Genomic DNA, 19481 nt, shown 5'->3' on the forward strand with positions numbered 1-19481 from the left:
CCTCCCTCCCTCTTTCCTCCCTTTCTTTATTCCCTCTCTGTTCTCCTTCCTTCCTTCCTTCCTTCCTTCCTTCCTTCCTTCCTTCCTTCCTTCCTTCCTTCCTTCCTTCCTTCCCTCCCTCCCTCCCTCCCTCCCTCCCTCCCTCCCTCCCCCCTCTTTTCCTCCCTTTCTTTATTCCCTCTCCGTTCTCCTTCCTTCCTTCCCTCCCTCCCTTTTTTCCTTCCTTTCTTTATTCCCTCTGTTCTTCCTTCCTTCCTTCCTTCCTTCCTTCCTTCCTTCCTTCCTTCCTTCCCTTCCTCTTTTCCTTCCTTTCTTCTTTTCCTTCCTTTCTCCTTCATTCCCTCTTCCCTTTCTTCTCTCTCTCTCTCCCTCTCTTCCTTCCTTCCTTCCTTCCCTTTGGCTATGGCATGAGTGGGGAATAATGATAATAATAACAGGCTGGGAGAAAAGCCTTGATGGGCCGGATGTGGCCCGTGTGCCTTGGCCTGAGGGCATCTGTTCAAGATGATGAACCGCAGCACGCAGCCCTCCTGACCATGGACTGTTCTGCCTCTGGATGCTGGGCATTGTTGTCCAACAACATCCCACCCTCCTCCTAAATGGGCAACCCTAAAGGCCATCTATACAATCTCTTTGGCACTCAATAACAATGACATGTCAGTTTACTGTCGGACAGAAGGAATCCCTGACATCTTTCCCTTCTTATTTACAGAATAGTACACAAGCTGTGAGCTTTTAGCATTGGGAACAATAAGGCAGGGGAATTTTGGCAAAAAGGATAGACAAGTCGATGCCGAATTGATTTCCGAATCAATATTGAAAACTTGACTAAGAGCTGCATGGCTGCGAATGGCAAAATGGCTGCAAATGGCATCTTAGTGGCTTGATGCAAGAATGTGCCCAGTTGAGCGCCTGATGATATAATAAAAGTCTTTTTTGAAAAACAGTGTGATGTGGCATGGATGCTGCTAATGCATGATAAGCGTGTTGCAATATTCCCAGATGCACAAATGCCCCGGCAATCACAATAACACACTTTGACGGCTAACGCGGGTCTCAAAGCCCATCCGAACATAACATCTCCTGTCAAGGAAAGTTGTCAGCGAGAGAGACGTTCGAGAGAGACGTCGCAAAGACGCCCTGTGTTGTATATTGATATTTGCTGATGCGGTGGCGACGGACTCCAGTCCGAAAAGGTTTGCAACCAGTTCCAATGGGCGCGCAACTCCTACGGCGTGTACGGTGGTGGCTTCTCAAAAGGAGGAAAGTACGGCGGGGAGTAACGAGGAGGTGCCGTGGGCGTCCACACGTAACTCGGCGACGGCGATAAGGACGGAGGCTCATCCGACAGCCCCGACGGCACGGAGGACTGGAACAGGGTGGAATGCTGCAATGAATAGGAGAAAGAAAGAGGCATGTAGTGACTCCCCAAAGAGAGATGCAGAATGGATCCCTCCGGAAATGGGGAGAGAGCCTTCCTTAGGGAATGGCTTCAGCTGTTTGCATCCTAGGAAAGGGCAAAGAGACCTTATGGCAACGGGCCGTCCCCAAGTTACAAACATCCCACTTACAAATGAATGGGGCTGAGACAACAGGAAGGGAGAGGAATCTACTTCTAGGAAGGGAAATCCATTCCTGGAAGAGTTATGGTCATGGGAAAGGGGGTCTCCATTGGAGCTTTATCCCCAATCCTTTATCCCCAATCCAAACAAGCGACATTTTCCAAAAGGCCAATTCTCACAGGGACAGATCATAGAATCATAGAATCAAAGAGTTGGAAGAGACCTCCTGGGCCATCCAGTCCAACCCCATTCTGCCAAGAAGCAGGAATATTGCATTCAAATCACCCCTGACAGATGGCCATCCAGCCTCTGCTTAAAAGCTTCCAAAGAACGAGCCTCCACCACACTCCGGGGCAGAGAGTTCCACTGCTGAACGGCTCTCACTGTCAGAAAGTTCTTCCTAATGTTCAGATGGAATCTCCTCTCTTGTAGTTTGAAGCCATTGTTCCATTGCGTCCTAGTCTCCAAGGAAGCAGAAAACAAGCTTGCTCCCTCCTCCCTGTGGCTTCCTCTCACATATTGATACATGGCTATCATATCTCCTCTCAGCCTTCTCTTCTTCAGGCTAAACATGCCCAGTTCCCTAAGCCGCGCCTCATAGGGCTTGTTCTCCAGACCCTTGATCATTTTAGTCGCCCTCTTCTGGACACATTCCAGCTTGTCAATATCTCTCTTCAATTGTGGTGCCCAGAATTGGACACAATATTCCAGGTGTGGTCATGCCATTACCGCTCAAGCAGGGAGCTTTGAGATGGTAGAACAGAAGCTCTCCGAAGCTCTAGGTGCTCTTACTGCCTATTACAGGGAAAAACAGCTGATCCCTAATCCATCCAAAACACAGAGATGTGCCTTTCATCTCAAGAACAGAGAAGCATCCCGAGCTCTGAAGATCACCTGGGAAGGAATCCCACGGGAGCATTGCAGCGCACCCAAATACCTGGGAGTCACTCTGGACCGTGCTCTGACCTACAAGAAGCACTGCCTGAATATCAAGCAAAAAGTGGGTGCTAGAAACAATATCATACGAAAGCTAACTGGCACAACCTGGGGATCACAACCAGATACAGTGAAGACATCTGCCCTTGCGCTATGCTACTCTGCTGCTGAGTACGCATGCCCAGTGTGGAACACATCTCACCACACTAAAACAGTGGATGTGGCTCTGAATGAGACATGCCGCATTATCACAGGGTGTCTGCGCCCTACACCACTGGAGAAATTACACTGTCTAGCCGGTATTGCACCACCTGACATCCGCCGGGAAGTTGCAGCCAATAGTGAAAGGACCAAGGCAGAGACATCTCCAGCTCATCCCTTGTTTGGGTATCAGCCAGCACGTCAACAACTTAAATCTAGAAATAGTTTTCTAAGATCTACAGAGACACTCGCTGGAACACCTCAGCAAGCGAGAGTCCAAAAGTGGCAGGCTCAAACCCAGCACCTCAATCCATGGTTGATACCAGATGAGAGACTCCCCCCTGGGCACACAGAAGACGGGGCGACTTGGAAGGCGCTGAGCAGACTGCACTCTGGCACCACGAGAGGCAGAGCCAACTTCAAGAAATGGGGCCACAAAGTGGAGTCCACAACATGCAAGTGTGGAGAGGAGCAAACCACTGACCACCTGCTGCAATGCACCCTGAGCCCTGCCACATGCACCAGGGAGGACCTTCTTGCGGCAACACCAGAGGCACTCCAAGGGGACAGGGACTGGTCAAAGGACATTTAATCAGCTACCAAGTTTGCAAAATTTGTGTTTTGTCTGTTTGTTTGTTTTGTTCTGGTAGAAATGTAATACAATGTTCTGGTTGCGGATGGCACGATAAATAAATAAATCCTCAGAGGTAGTGAGATAGCATCCTTGCCATAGATGCAGGCGAAACGTCAGGAGAGAATGCCTCTACACCAGTGGTTCTCAACCTTTCTAACGCCACGGCCCCTTAATACAGTTCCTCATGTTGTGGTGACCAGCAAATTATTTTCATGACAACTTCAGAACTGTAATTTTGCTACTGCTATAAAGCATAATGTAAATATCTGAAATGCAGGATGTATTTTCATTCACTGGACCAAATTTGGCACAAATACCCGATACGCCCAAATTTGAACACCGGTGGCATTGAGTGGGGGATTGATTTTGTCATTTGGGAGTTGTAGTTGCTGGGATTTATCGTTCACCTACAATCAAAGAGCATTCCGAACTCCACCAATGATGGAACTGAACCAAACTTGGCACACAAAATTCCCAATACCAACAGAAAATACTGGAAAGTGTGATGGGCACTGACCTTGAGTTTTGGAGTTGTAGTTCACCTACATCCCTAGAGCACTGTGGACTCAAACAATAATGAATCTGGACCAAATATGACATGAAAATCAATATGTCCAAATGTGAACTCTGCTGGAGTTTGGGGAAAATAGACCTTGACATTGGGAGTTGTAGTTAATGGGATTTATAGTTCACCTACAATCAAAGAGCATTCTGAACCCCACCAAGGTTAGAATTGGGCCAAACTTCCCACACAGAACCCCAATGACTAACAGAAAATACTGTGTCTTTGGTGACCCCTCTGACACCCCCTGGCGACCTCTCCAGGGGTCCCGACCCCCAGGGATGGTGCGAGTTGAAGTCCAAAACACCTGATCCATGACCGTTTAAAGTGGTACAAGCTGCATTAATTCAACAGTGAAGCTGCACCCTTGGCCTCAAATTCTGAGCTTCCTTAGAGAAGCAGATAGTGGTCAATTTATTAGTAGGTGGCCAAAGAGCAGCAGGTTGCCTGCAAAGCAAAGAAGGCCAACCGAAGCACCCGTGGTTGATGCACTTTGCTAGGGGCTACCTACCTGGAAGTCATATGCTGAATATGGTGGCAGGTGAGGCGTGCTGTGGTAGTATGTGTTGTACGACGTCACTTGGGGTCTCGAATAGTAGGAAACGGCTGGACGCGGGTTTTCAGCTGCGCAGTTAAGAGCCGGGAGTGAGGGAGTCTGCAGATAGAACGGAGAAAGGACAAAACGTGGTTGGCAGACCGAACGGAAGAGACGAGACTGGGAAATGGCCAGAGGGATCTGAGAAGAGAGGCGAATCCTATCCACTTTTGATTCCTGGACAAACCATTTAGGACTTGCAAAATAACACTAGGCAAACAACGTTTGAAAAATGATCTGTTCCTGGTTTGAAAGTATTATTCCTGTTTCACTGTGTTGTTGTTGTTGTTATTGTTGTTGTTGTTGTTTTCCTCTGGAAACTGCTTGAGACTCATTGGAAAAAAAATATAACAAAACGTGGCATAGCAGGAAGTCCAGCCAAAACAAAGTTTTTGCAAACTTTTCCAATGTTTTGATGACAGAACCAATTAGGAAACGATGTTTATAACCCAGGAACAAACATTGTGTAACACAGTGTAATACGTTGAGCCTAAAATAGCATTAAAACCAAGGGTTTTAATAGATGCCTCAGCCCTGAATCAACCATATCAAGCCTTCTCTGTTTGGGAACAGTCAGGGCGTGAGCTGCAGTTCGAACATCTGAAAGCAAACCACGTTTACACCCATCATTCTCAGCCTTTGACTCTTCCAAAGAGTTTGGACTCCAATGCCCAGAATTCCTTACCACTAACTGTTTTGGCTAGGGCTTCTGGAAACTGAAATACAACAAACCTGAAGGCTAAAATCTGCTAACTATTGCTTTACTTTGGTCTTCCAGGTATTTTACATTTCATTTTCTGATCACTGGAGACCTCGGTGGCACAGCGGATTAAACAGCTGAGCTGCTGAACTTGCTGACCGAAAGGTCGGCGGTTTGAATCTGGGGAGTGGGGTGAGCTCCTGCTGTTAGGCCCAGCTTCTGCCAACCTAGCAGTTCGAAAACATGCCAATGTGAGTAGATCAATAGGTACCACTTCAGAGGGAAGGTAACGGCGTTCCATGCAGTCATGCTGGCCACATGACCTTGAAGGCGTCTATGGACAACACCGGCTCTTTGATTTAGAAATGGAAATGAGCACCAGAGTCGGACATATCAGGAAAAAACCTTTACCTTTACTTTTCTGATCACTGGAGTCTAAAACACCTGGAAGACTAAAGCTGGGGAAAGTACTGCTTTAGATTATATTGACACAGATGGAGTCCAGTTCAGCCTAACTTCATATCTTCTAGCTTTGCATTTGCCGTGACTTTTTCCCTATGCGAAACAACACCGAAATCTGGACCCTACAACGTCGTCTTACCATATCTTTGAAGCCGCCCAGGATCGCAGCCGTAATGATCCCCAGGAACAACCCCACGATGTTCAGGATGGTGGCCGACCAGAGCAAATGGTACAGGTGGATGATGTCTTGACAGCTGCTGACGTCGATGTACTCGTAATAGCCGCCGGAAATCTGCACTCTGCTGAACCCAAAGAAGTGCCGGCTTTAAAGAGAAATCCCAAGCTCTCGACATGCTCCGTTGCGTAAGGAGAGGAGTCTGCCTTCATTATCAGATGGGAATTAAGATGCTTTCGGCCCTTTACAGCCAGAATAATCAGGCAAGTATGTTGTTTACATTTACACCAATGACCAGCCACTGCTAGAAGGGACAGAGAGCTTCATCTATGCTGACGATCGTGCCATCACCACCCAAGCAGGAAGCTTTGAAACACTTGAACAGAAGCTCTCCAAAGCTTTAGGTGCTCTTACTGCCACTTACTGTGTCTGTGTCTGTCACCAGACACAGTGAAGACATCTGCCATTGCACGATGCTACTCTGCTGCTGAGTACGCATGCCCAGTGTGGAACACATCTCACCACACTAAAACAGTGGATGTGCCTCTTAATGAGACATGCTGCATTATCACGGGGTGTCTGTGCCTGACCCCACTGGAGAAATTATACTGTCTAGCCGGTATTGCACCACCTGACATCCACCAGGAAGCAACAGCCAATAGTGAAAGGACCAAGGCAGAGACATTTCCAGCTCATCCCTTGTTTGGGTATCAGCCAGCCAGTCAATGACTTAAATCAAGAAATAGTTTTCTAAGATCTACAGAGACACTCGCTGGAACACCCCAGCAAGCGAGAGTCCAAAAGTGGCAGGCTCAAACCCAAAACCTCAACGAATGGCTGATACCAAATGAGAGACTCCCCTCTGGGCACACAGAGGACTGGGCAACTTGGAAGGCGCTGAACAGACTGCGCTCTGGCCCCACGAGATGCAGAGCCAACCTCCAGAAATGGGGCTACAAAGTGGAATCCTTGACATGCGACTGCAGAGAAGAGCAAACCACTGACCACCTGCTGCAATGCACCCTGAGCCCTGCCACATGCACATGGAAGGACCTTCTTGTGGCAACACCAGAGGCACTCCAAGGGGTCAGATCCTGGTCAAAGGACATTTAATCAACTACCAAGCTTGAAAATTTTGTGTTTTGTCTGTTTGTTTGTTTTGTTCTGTTAGAAATGTAGTACAGTTGACTGGTTGCCCTGACACAACAAATAAATAACTGGAAAAACCAGCTGATTTCTAATCTATCTGAAACACAGACGTGTGCTTTTCACTGTAAGAACAGACAAGCATCTCGAGCTCTGAGGATGACCTGGGAAGGAATCCCACTGGAGAATTGCAGCACATCCAAATACCCGCGAGTTACCCTGGACCGTGCTCTGACCTACAAGAAGCCCTGCTTGAATATCAAGCAAAAAGTGGGTGCTAGAAACAATATCATACGAAAGCTGACTGGCACAACCTGGGGATCACAACCAGACACAGTGATGGCATCTGCCCTTGTGCTTTGCTACACTGCTGAGCACGCATGCCCAGTGTGGAACACATCTCACCATGCTAAAACAATAGATGTGGCTCTTAATAAGATGCCACAGGATATCTATGCCCTACACCACTGGAGAAATTATACTGTTTAGCTGCTATTCACACACCCCTAATAACTAGGGTATGATCCTTCATCCCATGTTGATGATCATGATGATCCATGCTGAGCTCCCTCTCTCTTCCATTCCCTCCTCGCTCACCTTCCACAGTTGTACAGGTCACAACAGAAACAGGTATTGGTTTTGATCTTCGGCATGCAGCTCGCGCCCGGTCGAGTGTTGCAGATCGCCTGAAGGAGTGGAAGGAAAACAAGCCCATAGATATTCTTATTTATCTATTTATTTATTTTCTTCTTAATCTCGCCATAAAGAAACTCAAGTGGCTCAAAATTAAAAGCATTACAATGTAAATTAAAATATAAAATAATAAAACAGTATATAATCATTATATATTATCAGTAATATAATTCATACATTAGTATTATATTTATTATAATTAATAATATAATGGATAATACAGAACAATGGATAATACAGAACGTTGGATCATAGAATCAAAGAGTTGGAAGAGACCTCATGGGCCATCCAGTCCAACCCCATTCTGCCAAGAAGCAGGAATATTGCATTCAAATCACCCCTGACAGATGGCCATCCAGCCTCTGCTTAAAAGCTTCCAAAGAAGGAGCCTCCACCACACTCCCTCCGGGGCAGAGAGTTCCACTGCTGAACGGCTCTCACAGTCAGGAAGTTCTTCCTCATGTTCAGATGGAATCTCCTCTCTTGTAGTTTGAAGCCATTGTTCCGCGTCCTAGTCTCCAAGGAAGCAGAAAACAAGCTTGCTCCCTCCTCCTCCCTGTGGCTTCCTCTCACATATTTATACATGGCTATCATATCTCCTCTCAGCCTTCTCTTCTTCAGGCTAAACATGCCCAGCTCCTTAAACCGCTCCTCATAGGGCTTGTTCTCCAGACCCTTGATTATTTTAGTCCCCATCCTCTGGATGAGCGAAGATTGGTTAAACGAGACTCTACTATGTGTGTGTGTGTATATATGTGTGTGTGTGTTGAAAAAAAACCCCAAAACAAACTATTTTTTATGCAGGACATCGTCTATAATAAAACTTGATGTTGGTATCCATTGCAGGTCCTGGAACCAAACCAAAGACCTGGTGAAAACATTTTCCCAACTGTAGAAATCTAGTGCATAAGAATACGACTGCATTGAAACTCTTTACGTATGAAAAATAGATTTCCAAAGGATTGGAAAGGCCTGATGTCCTGGTAGGGAAAGCAGTGCTCTCTGACTCAGACCGTGTTGTGGAGAAAGGCAATTGCCTACCTCTGGCGAGGCTGTGCTTTTGGAGTAGTAGTGACACCGTCCTGCATACAGCGGCCGAAGATCCTGCAAGAAGGAAAGAACAATAGCAGCCTTTTGTAAGTCCCAGCACCAACAGAGAAAGGACCATTCCTAGACTGATGCATTAGTAATGTTTACGTCGCAATGAACACCCCTCTTGCAAACTTCACAGCCCTCTTTGCAGTCAAGGGATCGGTGGAAACTCACCCACGCAACCCTTGCTTTTGAAGTTTACTCACTATGTGCCTAGCTGCAAACACGCCGTCCACAATGGCACAGCAGAAGGCGGCAATGACACCAAAACTGATGAAGACGATCGAAGCAACCAGCTGCAAAAGGAGGGGAAAAAGAGGATGTTTTGTGTTGCAAAATGTGTCGCCGTTAAGCGTGTCACACAACAACAACACAACTCCACAAGACACCCTTCTGCAGTGCCCTAAAGCAGAGCTTTCCAAACTTACGGCGGGAAAAAGCCGGATACAAATATGCATAATAATAATAATAATAATAATAATAATAATAATAATAATAATAATTTTTCATGTTGGTGACATGCTTTTTAGACATGCCTCCTTTCGTGACACGGTAATGAGGTTTTACTGCAAAACAGGAGGAAAAGAGAATGTTTCGTGTTGCGAAATGTGTTGCCGTTAAGCGAGTCACACGACAACAACACACTTCCATGCAAGACACCCTTCTGTGACGACCTACGGCAGAGCTTTCCAAACTTAGGGAAAAAGCAGGATACAAAGAAGCATAATAATAATAATAATAATAATAATTATTATTATTATTATTATTATTCACGTTGGTGACACGCTTTTTAGACATGCCTCCTTTCGCAACACAGTAATTAGGTTTTACTGCCAAATAGGAGGAAAAGAGAATGTTTCGTGTTGCGAAATGTGTTGCCGTTAAGTGAGTCACAAGACAACAACACACCTCCATGCAAGACACCCTTCTGTGACGACCTACGGCAGAGCTTTCCAAACTTAGGGAAAAAGCAGGATACAAATATCCATAATAATAATAACTTTTCATGTTGGTGACACGCTTTTTAGACATGCCTCCTTTCGCGACATGGTAATTAGGTTTTATTGCAAAATGGGGAAAGAGAACGTTTCATGTTGCGAAATGTATCGGCGTTAAGCATGTCACACAATAACAACACAACTCTACGCAAGGCGCCCTTCTGTGACGCCCTAAAGCAACTCCATGCAAGCTTTCCAAACTTAGGGAGGGAAAAAGCAGGATACAAGTAAGCATAGAATCATAGAATCAAAGAGTTGGAAGAGACCTCCTGGGCCATCGTCCAGTCCAACCCCATTCTGCCAAGAAGCAGGAATATTGCATTCAAATCACCCCTGACAGATGGCCATCCAGCCTCTGCTTAAAAGCTTCCAAAGAAGGAGCCTCCACCACACTCTGGGGCAGAGAGTTCCACTGCTGAACGGCTCTCACAGTCAGGAAGTTCTTCCTCATGTTCAGATGGAATCTCCTCTCTTGTAGTTTGAAGCCATTGTTCCGCGTCCTAGTCTCCAAGGAAGCAGAAAACAAGCTTGCTCCCTCCTCCTCCCTGTGGCTTCCTCTCACATATTTATACATGGCTGTCATATCTCCTCTCAGCCTTCTCTTCTTCAGGCTAAACATGCCCAGTTCCCTAAGCCGCTCCTCGTAGGGCTTGTTCTCCAGACCCTTGATCATTTTAGTCGCTCTCCTCTGGACACATTCCAGCTTGTCAATATCTCTCTTGAATTGTGGTGCCCAGAATTGGACACAGTATTCCAGATGTGGTCTAACCAAAGCAGAATAGAGGGGTAGCATTACTTCCCTAGATCTAGACACTATGCTCCTCTTGATGCAGGCCAAAATCCCATTGGCTTTTTTTGCCGCCACATCACATTCCTGGCTCATGTTTAACTTCCTCCCCACGAGGACTCCAAGATCTTTTTCACACGTACTGCTCTCGAGCCAGGCGTCCCCCATTCTGTATCTTTGCATTTCATTTTTTCTGCCAAAGTGGAGTATCTTGCATTTGTCACTGTTGAACTTCATTTTGTTAGTTTTGGCCCATCTCTCTAATCTGTCATATTATTATTATTATTATTATTATTATTATTATTATTATTATTCATGTTGATGACACATTTTTTCGACATGCCTCCTTTAACGACACAGTAATTTGGTTTTACTGCAAACTGGAGGTTAAACCAAACTCTTATTAGCGTTTCATACAATATATATCAGGCATGGGCAAACTTTGGCCCTCCAGGTGTTTTGGACTTCAACTCTCACAATTCCTAACAGCCTACCGGCTGTTAGGAATTGTGGGAGTTGAAGTCCAAAACACCTGGAGGGCCAAAGTTTGCCCATGCCTGATATCTATCTATCTATGCACAAAGTGTTCCCCTCCCAAATTCTGGGGACGCATCAATGTTGCTCTGACGACCTCTGATGCGTCCCCTGCTGATGCGATGAAGACAAAGGAACCGGAACGTTGGGAAGACAACTGAGAACGTGCCGTGGAACGGAATGAGAAGGCCCTCATGTCCTTCCTGAAGCCTGGGCAACTGGCCATTGAGGAAAGCTGCCATGACCCACATCCCAGCCTCATAGGCTGCCAGAAACCTGTTGCTCCACCTACTTGACGTCTACCACAAGGTATGGGCAAATTACATGTATTATGAGGCTTTTGGGCACAACGGGTGGGTTATAATTGGGGCGGGGAATGTCAGATCCTGGGGAACAAACTATGGTATCATTTAGTCGTTTCCCAGCCTTTGAGGTGGACTTCCGTCCTTCTAAAGGGTTGAGAAAACTGCCCCGTGACCACGTTGCAGGAAAGTAGAGCTTTTAGTCAAAATCGGTTGGCCTTTTTTGGTCCCACCCATCTAGCTTTAATGTATTGTCAAAGGCTTTCGTGGCTGGAATCACTGGGTTGTTGTAGGTTTTTCGGGCTATATGGGCATGTGCTAGAAGCATTCTCTCCTGATGTTTCGTCTCCATCTGTGGCAGGCATCCTCAGAGGTTATGAGGTCTGTTGGAAACTAGGAAAATTGGGTTTATATATCTGTGGAAAGTCCAGAGTGGGAGAAAGAACTCTTGTCTGTTGGAGGTAGGTGGTAGAACAAGGCCAAACAGCCTGAAAAACCTACAACAACCCATCTGGCTTTAGTTGAAAGAGGTTCTGGCAACAGTGGAGAAATGAAAAAAAGGGGACATATGTGGCAATCTGAGTGAAATCCAAAACACGACTCCTGCAATCCTTGACCATGGGCCACCATGTCTGTGTCTTGCTGGAGGTGATCCAAAACACAGCAGCTGATATAGTCTAAGTTCTAGGCTCTTCCAGGTTCTAAGTCATCAAGCCTCTTCCAAGAGTTTTGGACTTCTGAAATCCTTGACCATGGGCCACCATGTCTGTGTCTTGCTGGAGGTGAAGTTCAAAACACAGCAGCTGATATAGTCCAAGTTCTAGGCTCTTCCAGGTTCTACGTCATTGAGTCTCCTCCAAGAATTTAAGACTTCTGCAATCCTTGACCATGGGCCACTATGTCTGTGTCTTGCTGGAGGTGAAATCCAAAACACGGCACTTGATGATATAGTCCAGGTTCTAGGCTCTTCCAGGTTCTAAGACATCGAGCCTCCAAGAGTTTTGGAATTCTGAAATCCTTGACCATGGGCCACCATGTCTGTGTCTTGCTGGAGGTGAAGTCCAAAACATGGCACTTGATGATATAGTCCAGGTTCTAGGCTCTTCCAGGTTCTAAGACATCGAGCCTCCAAGAGTTTTGGACTTCTGAAATCCTTGACCATGGGCCACCATGTCTGTGTCTTGCTGGAAGTGAAGTCCAAAACACAGCAGCTGATATAGTCCAGGTTCTAGGCTCTTCCAGGTTCTACGTCATTGAGTCTCCTCCAAGAATTTAAGACTTCTGCAATCCTTGACCATGGGCCACTATGTCTGTGTCTTGCTGGAGGTGAAATCCAAAACACGGCACTTGATGATATAGTCCAGGTTCTAGGCTCTTCCAGGTTCTAAGACATCGAGCCTCCAAGAGTTTTGGAATTCTGAAATCCTTGACCATGGGCCACCATGTTTGTGTCTTGCTGGAGGTGAATCCAAAACACTTAGATGGACAATACCTGGCCTACGAAGATTTGAGATTTGAAGCAGGATGCAGCTTAGACTGGCCAATCCAAAACAAAACAAGCCAAAAGCTTGTAAGGCAGATCTCTCCATCATTTTATAGGAAACCCAATAATGTTGAATGCACAAGTCCGGTGTACCTTGTGCTGGCTATATAAAGGTGCAAGATTCTCTGTCTGGGGTCAGTCTGAAATCAGACTCTCGTGGAGAAGGGACCCGGAATGTAATGCCAGGAGGCTGCAATATGATCCCAGTTGCACAGATCGCCGTGCAAGGGATTCGTGCAGGTCAAGTCGGCTGCAAACAAGAGAAAGTCTATTCATTTGCTGGTTTTCTATGCTGCTGAGGATCTGGCGCAAGTTGCAACCCAGTAACACTGTTCCGTCCAGTCCAGGCCTGGGCCAACTTGGGCCCTCCCTCCAGGTGTTTTGGACTCCAACTCCCACCATTCCTAACAGCCTCGGGCCCCTTCCTTTCCCCCCTCAGCCACTTAAGTCATTACTTACCATTTGCCTTTTATTTTCTATCAAGTTGGATCCAATAATTCCAAGAAACGACCCAAAACCGAGCTGAAAAGCAAAGATTTGGAAATAAATTAAATCTAGATATGTACTTACCTCAGTAAGTAGTTAGCACAGAGAAGCCATTGAAATCCACAAGATACATGTGGTCAATTTCAACAGAAAGATGAACAAAATCTGTCTCCTGGTATTAAAATGTAGTAAATAGTCAATAAAGAGCAACACTCTGAAAACAGGGGAATTCCAGACAGGAAACAATCAGGGCCAACTAACACCTACCAACAAAATATTCCCCCAGACCGGAAGCAGCCAGGCTTTGAAGCTGCAAGGCCATTAAATGCTAATTAAGCTGGCTAATTGCAACATCAAGCAGACAAGGGTTCTTTCTCCCATCTTGCACATTACTCCACAAATCTGGAACACCTTTCGAGGCATCTCTAGATTCTCCAATGAACATCTTGGACATTACTCCCATCTTGGACATTACTCCTCACTTGCCTAGTTTCCAATATACTTCATATCCTCTGAGCATGCCTGCCAAAGATGTGGGCAAAACATCAGATGTGGGAATGCTTCTGGAACATGGGCCATACAGCCCAGAAAACTAGTAATCTATAAAGGATGTTGTAAGGCTGTAGGCCACCCATCTCAAAGAAGAAGCAAAAGCAAGGGAATGAGCAGACATCAGGACTGAAGGACACATTTGGAAACTTTGTATGGACTTAAAGGTGGACACAAGGTTCCCCAACCTAGTGAAGAAGAGTATACTTACAATAACACCTGGGTAGTAACCTCCGACAGAGACATTCTGGGTTCTTGTGGTAGCGGCCAAACCGACCGTGAGAATCAACAGAGACACAATGAGAAGGGTCACCGTGACGTAGAGGGAATTCTTTTTTCTTCTATTGAAGGACCCTAGAAAGACCAAAAAGAGCGTGCTCGTTCCATCAGCTAAGTAGCAAGATAGCTTCTAGGTATTTCAAGAATCTAGAGAATGCTCATTGAGGATCCAGTCTAGATTATCCAATGCAGTTCTGTGTTCAGCTTCTCCTGGAACTTGACATTGGAGAAAAAGATACAATGAAGGGGGAAATACAAAGAAGTTATGTTGGAAGACCTAGAACACCTCTCTGGGTATCCCTAGATCCTCCAATGTAATTGTGTGTTTGGCTTCCACTGGAAGTTGACCATAGTCATGCTGGAGGGCATAGAACATCTCTCTAGTTATCTCTAGATCCTCCAGTGCAATTCTGTGTTCAGCTTCTACTGGACATTGACTATGGAGACATGTTGGATGACCTAGAACACCATTCTAGGCATCTCTAGATCCTCCAGTTAAATTCTGTGTTCAGCTTCCATTGGACATTGACTATGGAGACATCTGAAGGACCTAGAACACCTCTCTAGGTATCCCTAGATCCTCCAATGCAATTCTGTGTTCAGCTTCTACTGTTTGTTGACCATAGTCATGCTAGAGGATGTAGAACACCTCTTTAGCTATCTCTAGATCTTCCAATGCAATTCTGTGTTCAGCTTCTACTGGACGTTGACTATAGAGACATGCTGGAGGATCTGGAACACCTTTCTAGGCATGTCTAGATTCTCCAATGAAATTCTGTGTTCAGCTTCCATTGGACGTTGACTATGGAGACATACTGGATGACCTAGAACACCTCTCTGGGTATCTCTAGATCCTCCAATGCAATTCTGTGTTCAGCTTCCACTGGACATTGACTATGGAGACATGCTGGAGGACCTAGAACATCTCTCTAGGTATCTCTAGATCCTCCAATACAATTCTGTGTTCAGCTTCTACTGGATGTTGCCTATGCAGGCATGCTGGATGACCTAGAACATCTCTCTAGATATCTCTAGATCCTCCAATGCAATTCTGTGTTCAGCTTCCACTGGACATTGACTACGGAGACATGCGGGAGGACATAGAACATCTCTCTAGGTATCTCTAGATCTTCCATTGGTGTTATTATTCTCTTGCGAGCCCTCACTGACATTGTAAGACAGCTATTTGTCCATCTAGCCCCTTATTCTGTTTGAGGAGATGGCAATTCTTCCAGCAACCTATGTAATGCACACCCCTTTTTCCTCATAATTTCCCAACTCCCCATTTGGGATGACAATTCCCAAAAGCATCAACCACCATGACTGGGAATAATGAGAGTTAAGTTCAAGAAGTCGCATTTCCAAGCCTTGCAAATGACATGGCTCTCTCTCTCTCTTAATTTCACTCTCAATAACGACACTCGACCACCCGTCCAGTTTTTGGCCCTTCAATTGTGCAAGTCCCTGGAAATATTCCAGAGAGAACACCATGAAAGCTGAACTCCCGGGGAAAACAATCCAAGTTTCACACGGAAAGACGTTTAATTTCCCAGATTCATTAACTTGAAGGAGGAAGAGGAGGTGTAGTTCACTCAGGAATGAAGTCCAGAGCTTTGAAAAGATATCAGTTATCCTGGGTGCATCTCTGCTGTAGAACGAACGTGATTTGATGCCAAACTGCCCCTATGCTCTGGTATCCTGGGAGCTGTAGTTTTACAAGACCCTTCTCTGCCAAAGAGTGCTGGTGCCAGAGAAGGGCCTGCTGCCCAAAGATGGAGAAGAGTGGGGTCTGGCACCTTTGGGCAGAAGAAACACAAGAGGAGTCCCTCTTGGTTTGTGAAGAAGGAACACGGGGGGGGGGGGGGGGTCCCTTGCTTTGGATAGAAGGAAAAGGGGTCCCTTTGGTTTGGATGCAAAGAAAAACAGGCCCTTGCTTTGGGTAAAAGAAAGGCAGAGGTGTCTCTTGGCTTTGAGTAAAAGCAAATGGGTCCTTTTACTTTGGGCAAAAGGAAAAGGGGTCCCTTTGCTTTAGATAAAAGACAGGGGGTCCCTTTGCTTTGGATAGAAGGGAAAAGGATCCTTTTGCTTTGGGTAAAAGGAAAAAGCGATCCTTTTGCTTTGGAAAAAAAGGAAAAAGGGGGCCTTAACTTAGATTTTTTTTCATGTCAGGAGTGACTTGAGAAACTGCAAGTTGCTTCTGGTGTGAGAGAATTGGCTGTCTGCAAAGATGTTGCCCAAGGGATGTTGCCCAGATGTGTTACCATCCTGTGGGATGCTTTTCTCACGTCCCCACATGGGAAGCTGGAGCGGACAGATGGGAGTTTACCCTGCTCCCTGGATTTGAACCGCTGACCTTTTGGTCAGCAGTCCTGGTGGCACAAGGGTTCAACCTATTGCACCTCTTAGAATAAAAGGCAAGGAGGTCCCTTTGCTTTGGGTAAAAGGAAAATGGGGTCCCTTTGCTTTGGATGAAATGGAAAGGAGCTCCTTCACTTTGGGTAAAGGGGACTTTTGCTTTGGGTAAAAGGAAAAAGGTCCCTTTACTTAGAGTAAAAGGAAAGAGGTACTTTTGTTTTCATAGAATCATAGAATCAAAGAGTTGGAAGAGACCTCATGGGCCATCCAGTCCAACCCCCTGCCAAGAAGCAGGAATATTGCATTCAAATCACCCCTGACAGATGGCCATCCAGCCTCTGCTTAAAAGCTTCCAAAGAAGGAGCCTCCACCACACTCCGGGGCAGAGAGTTCCACTGCTGAACGGCTCTCACAGTCAGGAAGTTCTTCCTAATGTTCAGATGGAATCTCCTCTCTTGTAGTTTGAAGCCATTGTTCCGCGTCCTAGTCTCCAGGGAAGCAGAAAACAAGCTTGCTCCCTCCTCCTACTGTGGCTTCCTCTCACATATTTATACATGGCTATCATATCTCCTCTCAGCCTTCTCTTCTTCAGGCTAAACATGCCCATCTCCTTAAGCCGCTCCTCATAGGGCTTGTTCTCCAGACCCTTGATCATTTTAGTCGCCCTCCTCTGGACACATTTCGCCCTCCTCTGGACACATTAGGGGGGGGGTTTACTTTGGATTAAAAGAAATGAGGACCCCTTACTTTGGGCAAAAGGAAAAGGGTCCCCTTTGCTTTGGAGAGAAGGAAAAGGATTTGGATGCAAGGGAAAGGCAAGGGCCCATTGGCTTTGGGGAAAAGGCAGGAATTGGGAATCCTTTGCTTTGGGTAAAAGGGAAAAGGGGTCCCTTTGCTTTGTTTGGAGAGAAGGAAAAGCATTTGGATGCAAGGGAAAGGGAAAGGCAAGGTCCCCCTTGCTTTGGGGAAAAGGCAGGCAGAGGGAACCCCTTGCTTTGGGGGAAAGGGGGCCCTTTGCTTTGGAGAGAAGGAAAAAGGGGGGGGGCTTTCATTTGGAGAAAAGAAAGACAAAGGGGTCCCTTGACTTTGGGTCAAAGAAAAAAGGGGTCCTTTGCTTTGGGTAAAGGAGATAAGGGGGTCCTTTTACTTTGGATAGATTTAGAAGGAGGCTCCTCTGCTTTGGGGAAAAGAAAGACAGAGGGGTCCCTTGGCTTTGGAGAGAAGGAAAAGGATTTGGATGGAAGGGAAAGGCAAGGGCCCCTTGGCTTTGGGGAAAAGGAAAAAGCTTCCTTTGCTTTGGGTAAAAGGGAAAGGAGCCTTTGCTTTGGAGAAAAGAAAGGCAGAGGGGTCCCTTTGCTTTGGGTGAAAGAAAAGGGGTCCTTTTGCTTTAGAGAGGGGAGTCCCTTAAAAGACAGGGTGGTCCCTTAACTTTGGATAGAAGGAAAGGAGACTCCTTTGCTTTGGGGAAAAGACAGGCAAGGGAATCCCTTGCTTTGGGTCAAAGGGAAAGGAGTCCCCTTGCTTTGGATGAAAGGCAGAGGGGTCCCTTTGCTTTGGGTCAAAGGGAAAGGGGATCCCTTTACTTTGGGTGGAAGGAAAGGAGACCCCTTTGCTTTGGGGAAAAAGACAGGCAAGGGAATCCCCTGCTTTGGGTCAAAGGGAAAGGGGTCCACTTGCTTTGGATGAAAGGCAGAGGGGTCCCTTTGCTTTGGGTCAAAGGGAAAGGGGATCCCTTTACTTTGGGTGGAAGGAAAGGAGACCCCTTTGCTTTGGGGAAAAAGACAGACAGAGGGACCCCTTGGCTTTGGAGAAAAGGAAAAGGGTTTGGATAACAAGGAAAGGAAAAGGTCCCTTTGCTTTGGGGAAAAGGCAGGCAGAGGGAACCCCTTGCTTTGGGGAAATGGAAACGGGCCCTTGGCTTTGGATTCAAAGAAATGGGGACCCTTTGCTGTGGGGAAAAGGAAAAGGATTTGGATGCAAGTGAAAGGCAAGAGCCCCTTGGCTTTGGGGGAAAGGCAGGCAGAGGGAACCCCTCCTTGCTTTGGGGGAAAGGGGAAGGGGCCCCTTTGCTTTGCAGAGAAGGGAAAAGGTTCCTTTGCTTTGGGTCAAAGGAAAAGGGGTCCTTTTGCTTTAGACAGGGGAGTCCCTTAACTTTGGATAGAAGGAAAGGAGAACCCTTTGCTTTGGGGAAAAGACAGGCAAGGGAATCCCTTGCTTTGGGTCAAAGGGAAAGGGGTCCCCTTGCTTTGGATGAAAGGCAGAGGGGTCCCTTTGCTTTGGGTCAAAGGGAAATGGGATCCCTTTACTTTGGGTGGAAGGAAAGGAGACCCCTTTGCTTTGGGGGAAAGAAAGGCAGAGGGGTCCCTGCGCTTTGGAGAGAAGGAAAAGGATTTGGTTGCAAGGGAAAGGCAAGGGCCCCTTGGCTTTGGGGGAAAGGCAGGCAGAGGGAACCCCTTGCTTTGGGGAAATGGAAATGGGCCCTTGGCTTTGGAGTAAAAGAAATGGGGTCCCTTTGCTTTGGGTAAAAAGGAAAAGGGGTCCCTTGGCTTTGGAGAGAAGGAAAAGGGTTTGGATAACAAGGAAAGGAAAAGGCCCCTTGGCTTTGGGGAAAAGGCAGGCAGAGGAAACCCCTTGCTTTGGGGAAAAGGAAAAAAAAGGGGTCTCTTTGCTTTGGAGTAAAAGAAATGGGGACCCTTTGCTTGGGGTAAAAGAAAGACAGGGGGCCCCTTGCTTTGGGTAAAAGGAAAAAGGAGTCCTTTGCTTTGGGGAAAAGACAGGGAAGTCCCTTCACTTTGGATAGAAGGGGGAAAGGGTCCTTTTGCTTTGGGTAAAAGAGAGAGAGAGAGAGAGAGAGAGGTCCCTTTACTTTGGGTAAAAGGAAAAAGGGGCC

General features: G+C 46.5%; 1 protein-coding gene across 2 annotated transcripts in view; it reads right to left on the bottom strand.

The window, feature by feature from the left end:
• Window positions 1-323: 323 nt before the first annotated feature.
• TMEM255A (transmembrane protein 255A) overlaps window positions 324-19481 on the bottom strand; it is a 21108-nt gene continuing 1950 nt past the window's right edge. Inside the window, exons 2-9 of one of the 2 annotated variants that reach the window (XM_067471508.1) lie at window positions 14169-14311; window positions 13382-13444; window positions 8965-9054; window positions 8708-8770; window positions 7571-7659; window positions 5792-5954; window positions 4407-4550; window positions 324-1387 (exon numbers count right to left, since the gene is read on the bottom strand). In XM_067471508.1, coding sequence (XP_067327609.1) covers window positions 1229-1387; window positions 4407-4550; window positions 5792-5954; window positions 7571-7659; window positions 8708-8770; window positions 8965-9054; window positions 13382-13444; window positions 14169-14311 — 914 coding nt within the window. In that variant the 3' untranslated portion in view covers window positions 324-1228. The remainder of the gene's footprint in view (window positions 1388-4406; window positions 4551-5791; window positions 5955-7570; window positions 7660-8707; window positions 8771-8964; window positions 9055-13381; window positions 13445-14168; window positions 14312-19481) is intronic. The other variant, XM_067471509.1, reaches the window with a different exon arrangement.

The sequence above is a fragment of the Anolis sagrei genome, chromosome 10 (assembly GCF_037176765.1).
Source record: "Anolis sagrei isolate rAnoSag1 chromosome 10, rAnoSag1.mat, whole genome shotgun sequence".
NCBI lineage: Eukaryota > Metazoa > Chordata > Lepidosauria > Squamata > Dactyloidae > Anolis > Anolis sagrei.